Source organism: Sus scrofa, chromosome 3 (assembly GCF_000003025.6).
Source record: "Sus scrofa isolate TJ Tabasco breed Duroc chromosome 3, Sscrofa11.1, whole genome shotgun sequence".
Taxonomy (NCBI): domain Eukaryota; kingdom Metazoa; phylum Chordata; class Mammalia; order Artiodactyla; family Suidae; genus Sus; species Sus scrofa.
This window is the reverse complement of record NC_010445.4, coordinates 40,392,275-40,408,211: the sequence shown is the minus strand read 5'-3', so window position 1 is coordinate 40,408,211 and position 15,937 is coordinate 40,392,275. Positions and strand designations below refer to the sequence as shown.

Here is a 15,937-nt window from a genome sequence, read left to right as displayed (position 1 = left end):
GGTTCCTAGTGGGATTCGTTAACCACTGCGCCATGACGGGAACTCCAAATTTAAAAACTTGTACTTACAATAGCATTCAAAATAAAATATATAGGAAATAACTTATTCCTAAGATAGATGTGACCCAAGACGTGTGGAGCGCCCTGGTGGCTCAGCAGGTTAATATCCAGCGTCATCACCTCTGTGGCTCAAGTCACTGCTGTGGCGCAGGTGGGATCCCTGGCCCGGGGCGTTTGTGTGCAGTGGGTGTGGTCAAAAAAAAAAAAAAAAACCAGTGCTAAGAATTACAACATGTGGTGGAAAAAAACTCGAGACCTAAATCAATGGAAAGCCACCCTGGACTGACAGGTCGAAGGCGTGATGCTAAGACGCAGTGCTGCCCACGCAGATGCCAGCGGGGATGTCCGAGGACAGTGATGGGCTGGGCCTGGCGGGCAGCACACAAGGACTTCAAGCGGCTGAACCTCCTCGAGAAAGGAGAACAGAGCTGGACGCTCGGCATCCAACTTTCCAGACTCACTGCAGGACTTCCCATCGTGGCTCAGTGGGTTAAGAATCCAATGAGTATCCGTGAGGACATGGGCTCCACCTCTGGCCTCCCTCGGTGGGTTAAGGATCTGGCGTGGCTGTGGCTGTGGTGTAGGCCTCAGCTACAGCTCCGATTTGACCCCGAGCCTGGGAACCTCCATATGCCACAAGTGGGGCCCTAAAAAAGCAAAACCAAACCAAAACAAAAACCCTCAAAAAACAAAAAGCTTATGACAGAGCTAGTCATCAAGACCGAACAGCCCAGACACGACCAACCGAGAGGTGGACAGATGCCAGCTGAGAGCTCAGAAGCGGACCTGTGATGACAGGGGGGCCCAGACCATTCAATGTGGAAAGCGCGGTCTGGCCTGGAAAGCTGCATATCCACGTGCAAGGGACGGAAGCTGCACCCCATCTCACACCATAAACGAAACGAGTGAAAAACGGGTACAAGATCTACATCACGGAGCTCTTAGAAGAAACCGCGAAAGTACGGAGTGCTCTTTTTTTAGTCCTTTTTTAGGTCAACTCAGAGCCGTAGCTGCCAGCCTACACCACAGCCATGCAAATCCGAGCTGCATCTGTGACCTACACCACAGCTCACTGCAATGCCAGAGCCTTAACCTGCTGAGTGAGGCCAGGGATTGAACCCGCATCCTCATGGATACCAGCTCAGCCACAATGGGAACTCCCAGTATGGACTTCTCATTTGGCTCAGTGGGCTAAGGATCTGGCGCTGCCACAGCTGTGGTATAGGTCGCAGCTGCAGCTGGGATTCAATCCTCGGCCCGGAAACCTCCATATGCCGTGAATGTGGCCACAAAAAAAAAATAAATAAAAGACAAAAGCACAAACAACCTGATTACAGAACATGCGCAGGATCTGGATAAAATTCCTCCAAGAAGATGCAAAATATGTCAATGGCCACTGGCACGTGAAGGGCACAGAGCACCGGCAGCCACTAGGGACTCACAGGAGGGGCCACAAGCTGCCCCCAGGGAGCAGGGCAGTAGTGAGTCTGGGAGAAGGTTTCAGGCTTCCCTGACAGCTTGGAGACAGCTCGGCTCCAGCCCAGGGGCAGGAGAAGAGCCACCGCTGTCCAAGCCGCCGCCGCCCCCAGCAGCTCACTCATCGTTCCTGGCCGGACACGCACCAGGCTCCACCTCGGGGACACGTCCTGGGCAGCCCTCCCTCCGGTGCCCCCACGGCCCCAGCCTCCCGCTCATGGGACAGAAGGAGCAGCACTCACAGGGTCCAGAAGCTCGTCGTCCAGCTCCACGTTGCTCATCTGTCCCAGCCGAGGAAGGACCACGTGGGGCGACTGGAAGCAGAAGAGGAATCTCAGGCCGCGCCACGGGGCCATCAGCCCACAGGCGCCATGGCCTCCGGGAGCACAGAAGTCCGGCCTCTGGACAGGAGGCCCAGGCCACCTCCCTCCCCCGACCCCTTCTGCGGCCACTCAGATGGGAGACAGAGCCCAGCGCTGAGGGATGACCATGCCTGTGTCCTTGAGACCCAGTGCCACGGGACCCCTCTGCCAGGAGCCCCTCTGTCCCCTCCTTGACCCCGAGGGGCGGAGGCAGGGACTGGTCGCAGGACAGTCAGGCCTGCCTCCTCTCCCCAGGCAGGACCTTTCCAAAGCCGAGCCGGGCTCCTGGGCCCAGGCGTCGGTCAACCACGGCGGACAGACCCCCAGGCATGCCCCCTGTGTGTGTTTCAGATGCACAAGGCCTGTGGTCCCGTGAGCGGGCACACGCGCTGGCAAGACAGGAGCCGGTGCGCCCTGAAACGCAGGTGCAGCCGGGCACCAGCCAAAGTGGGGCAGGAACGGGGGCAGAAGCGGGGGCGCCAGGCTGCTGCTGCTGATGCCCCGCAAGCCACTTGAGGGGCGGCCTCGTCTCCCAGGGCTGCGGCCTCTGCGGCTCCCAACAAGGGAGCCCAAGGCTGAGGAGAGGGCAGCCCGAGCACCCCAGGGGCAGGGAGACCCGCCTGCCTCTTGCACCCTCGGTGGGGGGGCGACCCTCACATCACTGCCGCCTCTGCCCGCCCCACGGGCCCCGAGCACGTGTGTCTGACTCCCCTCTTGCATCACAACTTGACCCCCGCTGCACAGGCCCTCCTTCCACACGAGCCCCCCGCCCAGGGCCCAGGTCAGGGGTGGACAGACCCTGTGGGTCACCACGCGCCCCATGCCTGGGGACCTTTCGAGGCGTGAGCTCCCTGGACCATCACACAGCTCCCCCTGCGAGACGGTGCTCTTCTCGCCGTTGGCACGAGAAACATCAGTACGCGCAGTGGTGGAGAGACAGTTGTGTTTCTTCCAGAAACCACCCCCAGAACCTGCTGAGACAGGCCCCACGCACAGGCAGGAAAGCCTGGCCCACTGGCCACTGCGCGGGACCGGAAGGCCCCCGGTTCCAGTGAACCTGGCCCTGGAGCGGCCTGCAGTCTCCGCCCTCGGACGCACAGGACTCAGAAGCGCGCGCCACCAGCCCGGCCACAGCCACGCGGCAGGCGCTCCAGGGACGTCCCACAGGGGAGACGAGGTGCAAAGACGGGCAGAAGTGAAAGTGCGATTGTGAAACGCAGAAAAGCGATCTGCCACCCGGCATGGCACACGAGAGGCCACGGTGGAGGTGGCCTGGGCCTTTTTTTTTTTGGTCTTTTTAGGGCCGCGCCCCTGGCACATGGAAGCTCCCAGGCGAGGGGTTGAATTGGAGCTGCCGCTGCCAGCCTACACCACAGACACAGCAACGCGGCATCCAAGCCCCGTCTGCGACCTATGCCACAGCTCATGGCAACACCAGATCCTCAACCCACAGAGCAGACACCAGGGATTGAACTCACATCCTCATGAGTCCCAGTCGAGTTTGTTACCACTGAGCCACAGTGGGAACTCCCTGGCCTGGCTTTTTTTTTTTTTTTTCCTTTTTGCCATTTCTTGGGCCACTCCCGCGGCATATGAAGGTTCCCAGGCTAGGGGTCGAATTGGAGCTGTGGCCCCCGGCCTACGCTAGAGCCACAGCAACATGGGATCCGAGCTGCGTCTGCAACCTACACCACAGCTCACGGCAACGCCAGATCCTTAACCCACTAGCAAGGCCAGGGATCGAACCCGAAACCTCATGGTTCCTACTCGGATTCATTAACCACTGAGCCACGATGGGAACTCCTGGCCTGGCATTTTTATCTTATGTTCCGCTGACCGATGGCAGGAGTCAGTCACCCCGCGCCTGGCACCCAGAGCCCCAGTCAGCCCCACAAGTGGCTCCTTGGGCATCTAAACAGTCTCTGGCCAGGCTCAACCATGCCCTGGGCCTGAGGAGGGGGCGCCGGGGTGCAGGCGGTCTGCACCCCTGAGACGGGCCTGGGCCCTGCCCCTCCAGGACCTTCATGTTTCGTCGTCTCTCTCCTGCTTTTAGGGGAGTCTTTAAGGAACTATCGCTTGTGACAGAAAAAACCATTCACTATAAGTTTAGAGATTTATTTAGCGTTGTCCGCCTGTTTTCCTCAACGCATATTACGTACTCGTAGTTCCTCTACTGATGCACAGAGCAGCCCAGGTGAAATCTGCATGCTTTCAAAAGAACTGAAAGAGAAGTTCCTGTCGTGACTCAGTGTTTAAGGAACTAGCCTGGCCTCGCTCAGTGGGTTAAGGCTTCAGCGTTGCCGTGAGCTGTGGTGTAGGTTGCAGCTGCGGCCTGGATCTCACGTTGCTGTGGCTCTGGCGCAGGCTGGCGGCTACAGCTCCGATTCGACCCCTAGCCTGGGAACCTCCATGTGGCCCTAAAAAGCCAAAAAAAAAAAAGAAAAGAGAAAGAAAGCTCTGGAGGTGATGGTGGTGACGCCTGCACAACAGTGCGAATGGCCGTAATGCTGCTGGGTGCACCTGCAGACCAGGTAAGAAGGTAACTGTGCTACATACTTTCACCACCGGGAAAACAAGTTTTACAAACAATTTAAAGGCAGTTCGCCACCCCCTCTCTCTGCTGCATGCTCAACCCCAGCCCAGCGCCCAGCCCCTGCAGCCCAGGGGGAGAGGCAGCACCAGGCTGAGGCCTAACCAAAGCGGGGCGAGATGTACGGGGGCGGCCAAAAACAGCCCCACTGATGCCTCAACTTCCTGAGCACTGCGGCCTCTGCTGGAAGCTTCCCAGGACCCTCTGACTGGGTCTGAGACCACCCTGCCCCCACCTCTCCACCCCGCCTGGCTCTGCCTGGGTCTTCTCCTCCCCCCCCCCACAGACCGTGAGCCACCCACACTGCCCTGGGCAGGTGCTACTAAGGGCCTGAGGGGAGCCCTCGGGGTTCTCCAAAGTGGGCTGGGGTAGGTGGAGGGGGGCCGTGCAGGGACACACTGCAGGGCTGCCTGATGCTGGCAGCTGCCTACAAGGGACAGGGGCTCCCTTACATGGAGCAGAGCTCAAGGAACCCGGGGATGGTAATGACCTGTGCCTGACACCCCTGCCCCCCTGCAAACCCAGGTTCCAGGGCAGGACACCCCACTTCCCAGAGAAGCAAGATCCCCCGAACCAATTCAAAATACTAACCTGGGAGTTCCCGTCGTGATGCAGTGGTTAACGAATCCGACTAGGAACCATGAGGTTGCGGGTTCGGTCCCTGCTCTTGCTCAGTGGGTTAACGATCCGGTGTTGCCGTGAGCTGTGGTGTAGGTTGCAGACGCAGTTCGGATCCCGCATTGCTGTGGCTCTGGCGTAGGCTGGTGGCCACAGCTCCGATTCAACCCCTAGCCTGGGAACCTCCATATGCCGCAGGAGTGGCCCAAGAAATAGCAACAACAACAAAAGACAAAAGACAAAAAAAAAAAAAATACTAACCTGAGGCTCCTGCCCCTCTGGGTGTCTCGGGCGGAGCTGCTAGAAGCTGAGGGCCCTGAAAGTGACCTGCGTTTACCAACACTGTCCATACCCACCCCTGCCCCCAGGGCCACTGTTTCTGGCTCAGATTTCCCTCTGCAGCCTCAGATCCTCCACTTCCCACTGCTCATCCACATGACCATGACTTGCTGGCTGATCTCACCCTCTCCTTGTCCCAGGGCCAGACAGGCATCACCTGATGGCCCAACCCACCCTCACCCCACACCCAGGACAGGCCGGGGCCGGGGACAGGGAAGAGGAAGCCGCAGGTGGCTCTGAGCGCCCAGCTCCACACAGGTGGGGACTGAGCTCGGGCCACCCCACCCTGCCCAGAGCAGCCTCCTCAGCAACCCTCCAACTCTGGGGGCCCTGTGGCAAACCCCAAAGGATGAGGACCAGCGCTCACGCTAGAGCCCCAGGACACTCATGCAAGGTGGCTGGCCCTGGGCTGAGAGCAGCTGACGAGCCATCGGCTACCACAACCTGACGCCCCACCTGGCCCCCCTACTGGTTCAAGGCAGACCCTCCCTGCGAGGAACTCCACCGAGGTGGAGGAGCCAGAGGAAGAGCCGCGGGGAAGACCATCCCACTGAGAGTGAGTGACATTTACCAGCATTGTGAGAGGCGCCTGCTTGGCCCCGTAGGTGTGTTAGCGTTTTTGCAGGTGAGGAAGCACGTCCCCCGGCTAGTCCAGAGCTCAGCTCCCAGCAGCAAGGCCCCGGTGCCCCCTTCCCCCCCACTCTGCACTAGGCGGACGGAGGCGCCTTGAAGGCTGGGCCCTCTAGCTCCCCGCAGGGTTCTCCAGGGGATGAAGCCAAATTCGACGCCCGCAGCAACCCCCGGAGGTCGATCCCAGCTCTCTGCCCAGGCTCCACTCCCCACTCCGGGTTTACTTCCTGGGCACATCCTCTATCTTTTCTCCTCTGGCCGCCCACCCGAGAATCAGGCACTCTTCAAAACAGGACCCAGGGTGACCTCGCCTGCCTTTGGAGACCTGCAGGCAAGCCCCACAGAGCCCTGGGCCTGTTTTTCCACAAGCCTGGAAGGAAGCTGTGTCATGCACCTGTGTCCCAGGCAAACCGCACATAGCTGGGCACTCAATAGATTCTTTTTTTTAGGAGTTCTTGTTGTGGCTTAGCAGGTTAAGATCCTGCCTAGTGTCCATGAGGATGCACGTTAGATCCCCAGCCTCACTCAGTAGGTTAAGGATCTGGCACTGCTGAGACGTGTGGCGGAGGTCACAGACGCGGCTTGGATTCCACATTGCAGTGGCTGTGGCGTAGGTCGGCAGCTGCAGCTAGGATTCGACCCCTAGCCAGGGAGCTTCCAAATGCTGCAGGGGTGGCCTTAAAAAAAATTATTTTTTAATTGTTTAAGAAGAGCTGATCAGTTGTCATTAAAAGCAAATTAAACAGTAAAAGAAAAGCTTGCAAAATTTTTTAACAGGAAGGAGATTTTTTGTTTGTTCTTGTTTTTCTGCCTTTCCTAGGGCCTCTCCTGAGGCATATGGAAATTCCCAGGTTAGGGATCTAATTGGAGCTGTAGCCGCTGGCCTACACCACAGCCACAGCAACGCATGATCCGAGCCGCATCTGCGACCTACACCACAGCTCACGGCAATGCCAGGTCCTACCCACTGAACAAGGCCAGGGATTGAACCTGCAACCTCATGATTCCTAGTCGGATTCGTTAACCACTGTGCCACGATGGGAACTCCTGGAATGAGTTTTAAGGAAAGAGATGGACAGCCTCTCTCCAAAAAAAGTCAGCCCCTGTGTCCATCAGCAAAGAGAAGTGGGAAACTGAGCACATTCAGCCTCAAGGTAAATCAGTTCAGCCTCAAAAATCTCCAATCTCTTTACCTGTCAACCCTTAAAACCATTTTCAAACTTTTTTTTTTTGCAGCACCCATGGCATATGGATGCAAGTTTCCAGGCCAGAGGTTGAATCCAAGCTGCAGCTGCAAGCTATGCCACAGCCACAGCAACTTGGGATCCAAGCCTTGTCTGCAACCTACACCACACTGACAGCAATGCCAAATTCTTAACCCCCTGAGCAGGGTCAGAGATCGAACCCACATCTTCATGGACACTAGTCAGATTCATTTCCACTGAGCCACAGCTGGAACTCCTCAAAGAGCAGACTGACCTTCACTGATGCATTTCTGGGGGACTGAGGAAACCTAAAATAAATTCTAGAAAAAAGGCCCAATGCTTGTTCCCTTCCTCATTTAACATTCTACAAACATTTAAAGGACAGATCTAAGATAGGAAAAAAAAATTACAAAACAGAATAAAACCAAGCAGCCAGCAGAAAAAAATCCATTAACTCAAAGTTAACACAACACCCGGAAATTCACTTGAGACAAACTTCCAGGCACAACACATTTCAACTCCTGGGACTTGTCTTTCTGTGTCTGGCCTCGGGCTCAGTCCCATTGAACTGAGGGAACCAGTGCACATACTTGTCATTCCTAAGACTGCCGGAAGACCTCTACCGCTCCATGCAAAGACAGGAACATACGGAGTCCCCCGGTTCTCACAGCAAAAGCAAACCTTGCAACCTAAGCTCTTAAAATCTCCTGGTGGTTCGAAAAAACAAACAAAAACAGCTACTAATGTGTTTATCAAAGACTTTAAAAAAAAAAAAAAAAAGAGGAGTCACCTGAGAAGAAGATATACTTTCCCTTTAAGTCCACTTCGGAGCAAACTGTGAGAAAATAAATGAGCTTCGAATGGGCTCTCCCGCACTCGTTAACACCGAGGGCAATGGGCCGGCTCCTCCACCACGCGAGTCACCCGGCACGTCTCCCAGGACTCCAGAACCCCAAGGCCCCGGTTCCCTGCCGTTTGCCAGGCGGAACCCGGAGCTCGCTTCCGCCTCCGTCCCCCGCACTGCAGAGCACATTTTCGCTCCCGACACCGGCGACTGCGGCGCGGCCCCTACCCCGCCCGCCTATCCCCGGGCTCACCGCACGAGCAGCCGCCGGCGCGGCCCCGTTCAGCAGCGGCGTGGCCTCCCCGGCCGGCGCCCCGGATAGCGCCGGCCTCCGCAGCAGCGGCGCCGCCTCGTCGTCGTCCAGGTCGCGGCCCGACCACGACACCTTCTTGGAGACGTTGGCCATGTCCCACCACAAGAGCAGCGGCCGGGAAGCTCCGCGACAGTGTTTGTTCTCGTGACCCGCGCCGGGGGCCACGTGACAGGCGGCGGTCACGTGATTCGGCGGCCCCGCGTGAGGGCGGCCGCGGGGAGCGCGGCGTCTTGTGGGAGTTGTAGTCCTGCCGCCCAGCGCCGCCTGGGGCGGGTGGGGCAGCTCCGTGTAGCCACCGCGGAGTGCGGGTGGGGACCTGCTACCACGTTGTGCTAAGGACACGGCATGGCCCTGAGGGCTTCCTGGGTCACGCTTCCCTGAGCCCATCTGTAGGGAAAATGGAGGAAATCGGGCCCTTTTCTCCTAGCCGCCATATTGCCCCGGCGAGGGACGAAGGAGCCAAGTGTTCCCTGAAAGTGACTATGCAGGTGCATGCGCAGTAGAATGTGATGCCTGCTGCCCCTTCGATGACGTCTTGGCAAATACCGGCTTTGTGTAGGGGGATGTAAGAGGGACTTTCCGTGCCCCCGCTGGTGCTGCTTTTCGATGCCAATAAAGGGATGTCTGACCAACCTGCAGCGCCTGGGCCCTTTTCTAGGTCGCCCGAATCCAGGCTGCACCTGCCTGGTCTCGAGCGACTGCAATACTATTGGTGTAGTGGGCAGGATTCGCCACAGTGGGGTATGGAGACTTCGGGCCCTTTGGGAGGAGTGGAAGGGTGGTTGCCCAAGAGTATGTGGTCCTGGGTGGCCAGCCTCTTCTCTGCCTGGGCGCCCTCCTGGGAATAGCCCGAGATGGACCGGTCCCCTGTATAGACAGAGGAAGTCCTGCAGGGTGGGCTTTGGAAAAGCAGAGTGCCTGCTGGGCCGCCGGGGCTGTGGGTGGGTGTTCCTTACAGCCCTGAAGGCAGAGTCAGAGGCCACGCTGAGTGAATCTGCTGGGCATGAGAGTTGCAGGAGGAAGTGGTTGTCCTCAGCAAGAGTTTGGAAACTTGACAGGAGGGGTGCTGATCCCAAGAGGACCCGTCCACCCCCACTGAGATGAGAGAGCCTTCGGATGAGGAAGAGGAAGCTCCTACCCCCGCTGAGTCTGTAGTGACTCAGAAGGTGAAGCAACAGCCGCCAATGGCCCCAGGGGGTCATGCTGCTGAGCCCCCACAGACGACAGAATTCACCGCTTACGCCCTTACACTCAGGTAGCGCTTGTGGACCTGGGCAAACAGTTTCGCCAACAGCCAGGTGAACCACTGGCTGCCTGATTATTGAGACTGTGGGATCGAAGGGTGGATGGTATTATTCTGCCCAGGAAATTGAAAAGTTGGCTTTGGTGACCCTGCATCCCTTATTGTGGCAGCAGCCGCAGGAGAGTCAGCAGCAAGGCCAAGGTGGCCATTCCCTGCTGGACTGGGTGGTAGCAGTCGTGCGGACTGTGTGGGCAGGGGAGGGGTACCCAAAAGTGTTAAGTGGCAAAGGTATGCCGGATTGGCAGGTGTTACGAGAACTTAAACTGCGACAAGCTATGTTTACTGTTAATACTCACGAGTCTGATGAGTGTTTTGCAGCAGGAATGAGGGCCCTTGTGCTGCAGAGTGCCCCTCAGCATCTTTTGAGTCTTGAACAGTCGTTTCGGCTCCACGTGTGGGGGGAAGGAGAGATGAAGTAATCACCACGATTTGGGACGAGGCCGAGAGCAGGCGCCAGGGGAAGGGGATTCCTGTGGTTACTGGATAGGCTGGGACCCCCTTCATGAGGAAGAACAAGCCTGTGAGCCACCCGCACCCAAATGTGGAGAGACCCCGCGGGGGCAGGGGTGGATCGAACCAAGAGAGATGGCACGCCTAATGCAGAGTCACTAGAATTATGGCAGCAGCTCCAGGAAGATCAGAACTTCATGGCAGTGCCGGCGCATGGCCACGCCCGAAGAGGGGATTAAGGAGTCAAAAGGTTGGGCACGAGCGGATCGCTTGGAGGGCCGTTTGGTGTCCACAGTCCCGCAGGGGGAGGACACCCTGTTTATCTTTGAACAGGGCAAAGGCGGAGGTTACTGGATTTGCATCCCTTATTGTGGCAGCAGCCGCAGGAGAGTCAGCAGCAAGGCGGAGGTGCCCGTCTGCAGGAGACAGATGGGGACCTGTGGCCATATGTGGAGTTCGCTATACCCGCTCCTCGTGGCAGCCTGGAGAAATTCCAAGGTCCCAGATTGTATATAGATGGATGTGGTGGCCTCAGCATTAAAGTGCATGATATAAAGTTACCTTTAGGGGAGTTCCTATCCTGGCTCAGAGGAAACGAATCTGACCAGCAGCCGTGAGGACGCAGGTTCGAGCCCTGGCCTCGCTCAGTGGGTTAAGGATCTGGCGTTGCCGTGATCTGTGGGGTAGTTTGCAGACAAGGCTTGGATCCCACATTGTGGTGACTGAGGTGCAGGCCAGCAGCTGTAGCTCTGATTGGACCCCTAGCCTGGGAACCTCCATGTGCCGAGGGTGTGGCCCTAAAAAGAAAAAAAATTATCTTAGGAATCGGATGAGTGACACCGAGGGAACACAGGGTTTGTGGGTCCCCAATCCCAGAGTGTAACCTAGGGGTAGATGGGCTTTGAGGGCTATGGTTACAGACTCCAGTGGGGGAACTGGGCCTCTGGGCACGTGTGGTGAAGGCAGTGGTGCGGGGACTTGCTAAGCCTCCCCCTGGGCAGCTGCCAGTTCCGAGGCAGGCACACCACAAAAGAGTACTCTCTCTGGAGGCCAGGAGGAAATTACGGGGACTGCAGCTGAGCTAGAAGAGATGGGTGTCATACGGACGGCTCAGAGCCCTTGTAACTCACCTGGATGGCTGGTGTGAAGCGGGGCAACACATCTGAAGTCACGGGGCTGGCAATCGATGAAGCCAACTTGCAGGGGCCTGGATCGTCGGTCAAGTCTGAGCAGTTGTCTGGTCAGGTAAGACAAGGCTTATCCTGAGGCTGCTGTGGATAAGATACGGGCCAACCCCGGGGGAGACCTGAGAGTGTCCTGGGGACTCCAAGGGGAGCGGAGGGCATTTATTCCCCTTTCAGCCCGGTTGTTGGGACCATCCTGTGCCCTGACATGAAAGGGGGCAACGTGGGACTGGACCACGGGGCAGAGATGAGTTTTGTGCTGCGAAATGTACCAACAGGGTGGCCCAAGCCTTGCAGGTGTTTGACCTGGGCGACCGTTTGAGCTCCACGTATGTGTCACTCAAGATGGGTCTGGGTGGGGCTTTCGGCAAAGGTCAGGACAAGTGTGACAGCCCAGACGGTTTTGGTCTCAGTTACAGAAGGGAGCTGGGTGTGATACCTGCTGGTTGAAAAGCAACCGGCGGCCCCTTGTTGGCGACTGAGCATGACGGCCTCCGCTCCTGGGTGGCACAGACCCCCACCCGATAGCTGGATGCGTAAAGGATGGGGCAGTTACGCCCCACAGTGGCACAGCCCAGACGCCCACGCAGCTGAATGGGGAGCATACCTGCGACAGTGGAGTACTTCGTGCCAGCGGAGCTGCAGGAAGTTTGGGTCCCATAACCTTTACTGTGGAGGCAGAGCCCGAGGCCGGGCGCTGTGGGTACAGTCGGGGCCGCCAGGCCCTTGGACGGCGGTGGCTGAGCAACCAGAGATGGTACCATCTGGTTTGAAATGGGAACAGGACAGAGCAGCCAGTGGGCTGTGTGGGTGGGGGTGGCCCACGAACGGCCAAGGTGTCTGCTCTGGTGCGCAAGCAAGCGAATGCATCATTCGCGCCCTGGGCTCGGGTGTTCTGTCTGGGATGTGCTGGGGTGCCGTGCCGCGGAAGCTGCCCAGGTGAGGGTGAGAGGCCCTCGTTGGTTGAAAAGCGAGGGTGTGGGAACGGTATTTGGGTGAGCTCCCAGGGCCCTTGGTGTGGACGTGTCAGTTTGAGAAGACACGATCAGAAATAACCCGGCCCGTAGAAGTGCAGCTAGAGTCCCTGCTTCGCCTGTCCCTGGGGTGGCCCCTGGTCTGTGGTCAACACGGGTGGCCCCCGTACTTACTGGGCGGCAACTGGACGGACCAGTGCACGAGGGGACGGCCTTTCCTTCCGGCCTGATGGCCCCCTAACCTGCAGGAGCAGCCCAGTGATTGGGGGGCGTTCAGGTCCCGACATCAGATAAACGAACCGCCTGGTAGTGTTACCCGTTAGCCCTCTTTGCACCCCAAGGAGCCACCATTGTGACAGAAGCCTTGCATATGGCCTGGGTATTTCACATCCACACCAGCCCATCGGGCTCCTCCGTGAGGTGTATCGATGGTGAGAGGTGGCCCTACAACGTCGAATGGTTCCTGACGTCTTAACAGCCTCAGAAGGCAGGGGTATGGGGTCTGACTGGCTGGGAATGTCGCGTGTACATACCGGCTGAGCAGTCTCATTCCAGCTGAGCCGTAGATGCCCCAGCTACAGAGACATTCACTTTTTTTCGTTTTTGTCTTTTTAGGACTGCACCCACGGCGTATGGAGGTTCCCAGGCTGGGGGGGTCTAATCAGAGCTGTAGTCACTGGCCTACGCCATAGCCACAGCAACGCCGGATCCGAGCCACATCTGCAACCTACACCACAGCGCATGGCAACACCTGATCCTTAACCCACGGAGTGAGGACAGGGATTGAACCTGCGTCCTCATGGATACCAGACAGATTTGTTTCCGCTGCGCCAGGATGGGAACTGCTGGGATACATTAACTTTGGAAAGACTAGAGGGAGAGCTTCTGAGAAAGGCGGGCCTCCCTCACGGCCAGCTGGTTGGTGGTCTTGGGGGAGAGCCTGCCTGCTGCGGATCTACTGCTGCCACGCCTGCGGGTGCAGTGCTCCGCCCCTCGCCGAGGGACCTCGCGGAAGAATTAACCGGCAGCCTATGAGGTGAAAAGACCTGAGAGGGTGGGTGTGGGGAAGAGGGAGGGACTCGGGCCCTTCTCTCCCAGCCGCACACTGTCTCGGGGAGGGTCGGAGGAGCAAGTGGTCCATGACGGTGACCATGCAGGTGCACGCGCAGTGGAATGTGATGCCTGTTGCCCCTTCGGTGACGTCTTGGCAAATACCAGCTTTGTGTAGGGGGCTGGAAAAGGGACGTTCCGTGCCCCCGCTGGCACTGGTTTTGATGCTCATAAAGGGATGTCTGACCAACCTGCAGCGCCTGGGCCCTTTTCTAGGCCGCCCGAATCCATTTGGCACCTTCCTGGTCTCGAGCGACGACCAGACACCGTCACGCCCAGAAAATTCAGACGAATACAAATGGAGGGACACCTGCTGGCAGCACAGTAGTGTCAGGGTTGGGAAGACCAAGGCTGAGGGACTGCCCTGGATGCAAGGGGATTAAAAAGACGGACAACCGGCCACTGTTTGTGGGGCTGGCATTTCGGGGACAATTGGCAAAGACGGGCTGTTCCCTCTGCATGAGGTAGTGGTGTTACAGCATCATGCAATCCCCCAGGTGTGATCTTTGTCTGGGAGTCCTTTCGGAAAAGCCCTTTCAGAGTTCACGGTGTGGCGGCTGCTTCTCTCGAGTGCTGGGACGCAGGTTCGATCCCCAGCCCGGCACAGTGGGTTCAGGAGCCAGCGTTTCTGTTTCCACAGCAACTACTGCTCACCCAGAACTCCGTACACTGCAGGAGGCCAAAAAATGAAAAGAGAGAAAAGTCCTTTTTCTCGGGAGCCACACACTGGGATATTTGGGGGGTGGGGGGTGCGGTGACAAGATGGCTCAAGTTCTTTGGAGGCCCTGAGGCTGAGAAGAGAACCCCTCCCCTCTCCCCACGTAACTCAAAATAAAACCAAACCATAATAAGAGGAAGGAAGCCCAACAGGATTTTAAAATTGAAAAGCACTGTTTCGAAAATGCTAAGAAGAGCGTTCTTTCGGAAAAGCTGTCTTCTCATCAGTGTGACCTGGCTTTGCCCCGGTGTGGGACGGTGACACGAGCAGGATGGCCCTGTTTGGGGAGGAGGTGGCAGCCTGGCATGGCGTTGGCTCTCTCAAGCCCTGAGGGGCAGTGGGGTTGGGCCCGGGCTGCGTGGGGGACGGGGGATGGGGTGGGGCGTGGCGCTGTCCAGGAAGGTGGGGGGGCTGCGCGGCGTGATGAGGAAGTGGGGACTCTTCTGGGAACAGAGGGGTGGTGCTGGGGGCCCTGGATCCCTTTGTCCTCCCCCCAAAGCCCAGGGACCCAGGTCAAAGTGGGATGGATGGGCTTGGAGGTGGATATGGCCCCTGATCCAAAATGCACGTGGGACTTTGTCACCTACCCACCTGAGGGCGGGTCACGAGAGATGTGTGTTCAGACTCCCCTGCTCCCAGAGCTGTACAGGCTCCCTCCCCAGAGCCCAGCCTTGGCCTCATGGCAGCCCTTCCCAAATTCCCAGCCATATGAGCTCCCACCAGGCTCCCCAGAGCCCCTGTTGGGCTGCTCTGCGCTCCTGCTGAGCCCCCTCCCACGGCGCTGCATACGGAGGCAGCAACATGGAGGTGCCTGTGCTTGCTTGATTCCCACCGTCTGAGGGTCTGCAAACACCTGGCAGAAACACCGCTGTGCAGTGAAGTAGCCTGGGTCCCCCGTGCTGGCATAAGCCCCTGAAAACATCACCCCGTGTGGTCCTTCGATGCTGGGGACCCAGCTGTCTTGCAAGAAATACCCCCTAATCAAATCACCACTCTTCTCTCATCGGGGAGCTGGGCCGGAGCAAGGGCTCCAGGAAAGGCCTGGGGAGCCTGGGAGGAAGAGGGAGAAGGGCGGCTTCCCAAAGACGGACGCGTCCTGGGGAAGGGCCGGGGAAGCAGAAGCCTGTGGTTCTGGGATCTTCCCAGAGCCGCCCATGGAGTAGGAGGTTCCAGTCCTGGGATGTATCCCCTGATGGGCAGGAGGAGTTGGGGAGGCGGCTAGCAGAGTCTTTGAGCTGAAGGCCCGGATCGCTGGGGCACAGGGAACCCTGCAGAGGCGGGGACGCCGCTGAGATGCCCCAGGAGCTGGTTTCGGGCAGTGTCCCGGGAGCAGTGCCCACCGGCCACCTCCTCATGGGAGGAGCTGAACCAGCACCCCGCGTAGTTCCCTGGACTTCTCGAGTAGTTTCCTCACGTTTAAGACAGGCTAGAGAAGGTGGACACGAAGAGCCAGACCTGTTTCCAAACGGGGTGAATCTGAGCTTCTCCCGCAGAGGGAGGGGTGTCCCTACTGCCCCCCCCCCGCCACTGCTCTTTGCGCCCACTGACTCTCTGATTCTGTGCCCTGCAGGGATCCATCACATCGCACTGAAACGCAGAGTGAGCCACGCCTGTTCTGTCTATGCCTGCTTTTCCCACCAGCCACAGGTCAGGAGTCTAAAAGAAAACAAAAGTTGTCAAAAAGATAGACACTACTGGAGTTCCCGTCGTGGTGCAGCGGAAACGAATCCAACCAGGAACCATGAGGCTGTGGGTTCGATCC

General features: G+C 58.1%; 1 protein-coding gene and 1 long non-coding RNA gene across 3 annotated transcripts in view; one reads left to right on the top strand and one right to left on the bottom strand.

Moving 5' to 3' along the window:
• Positions 1-10,405, bottom strand: part of CLCN7 (chloride voltage-gated channel 7) — a 23,154-nt gene extending 12,749 nt beyond the window's left edge. Inside the window, exons 1-3 of one of the 2 annotated variants that reach the window (XM_003354661.4) lie at positions 10,036-10,405; positions 8,377-8,823; positions 1,778-1,849 (exon numbers count right to left, since the gene is read on the bottom strand). In XM_003354661.4, the coding sequence (XP_003354709.2) occupies positions 1,778-1,849; positions 8,377-8,823; positions 10,036-10,098 (582 nt within the window). In that variant the 5' untranslated portion in view covers positions 10,099-10,405. Of the gene's footprint in view, positions 1-1,777; positions 1,850-5,078; positions 5,111-8,376; positions 8,824-10,035 lie in introns of those variants that run through there. The other variant, XM_013987799.2, reaches the window with a different exon arrangement.
• LOC106507362 lies at positions 8,824-15,937 on the top strand. The gene is made up of 3 exons (XR_001303285.2): positions 8,824-9,691; positions 11,244-11,434; positions 15,746-15,937. It is a non-coding gene; the product is annotated as an uncharacterized LOC106507362 (long non-coding RNA).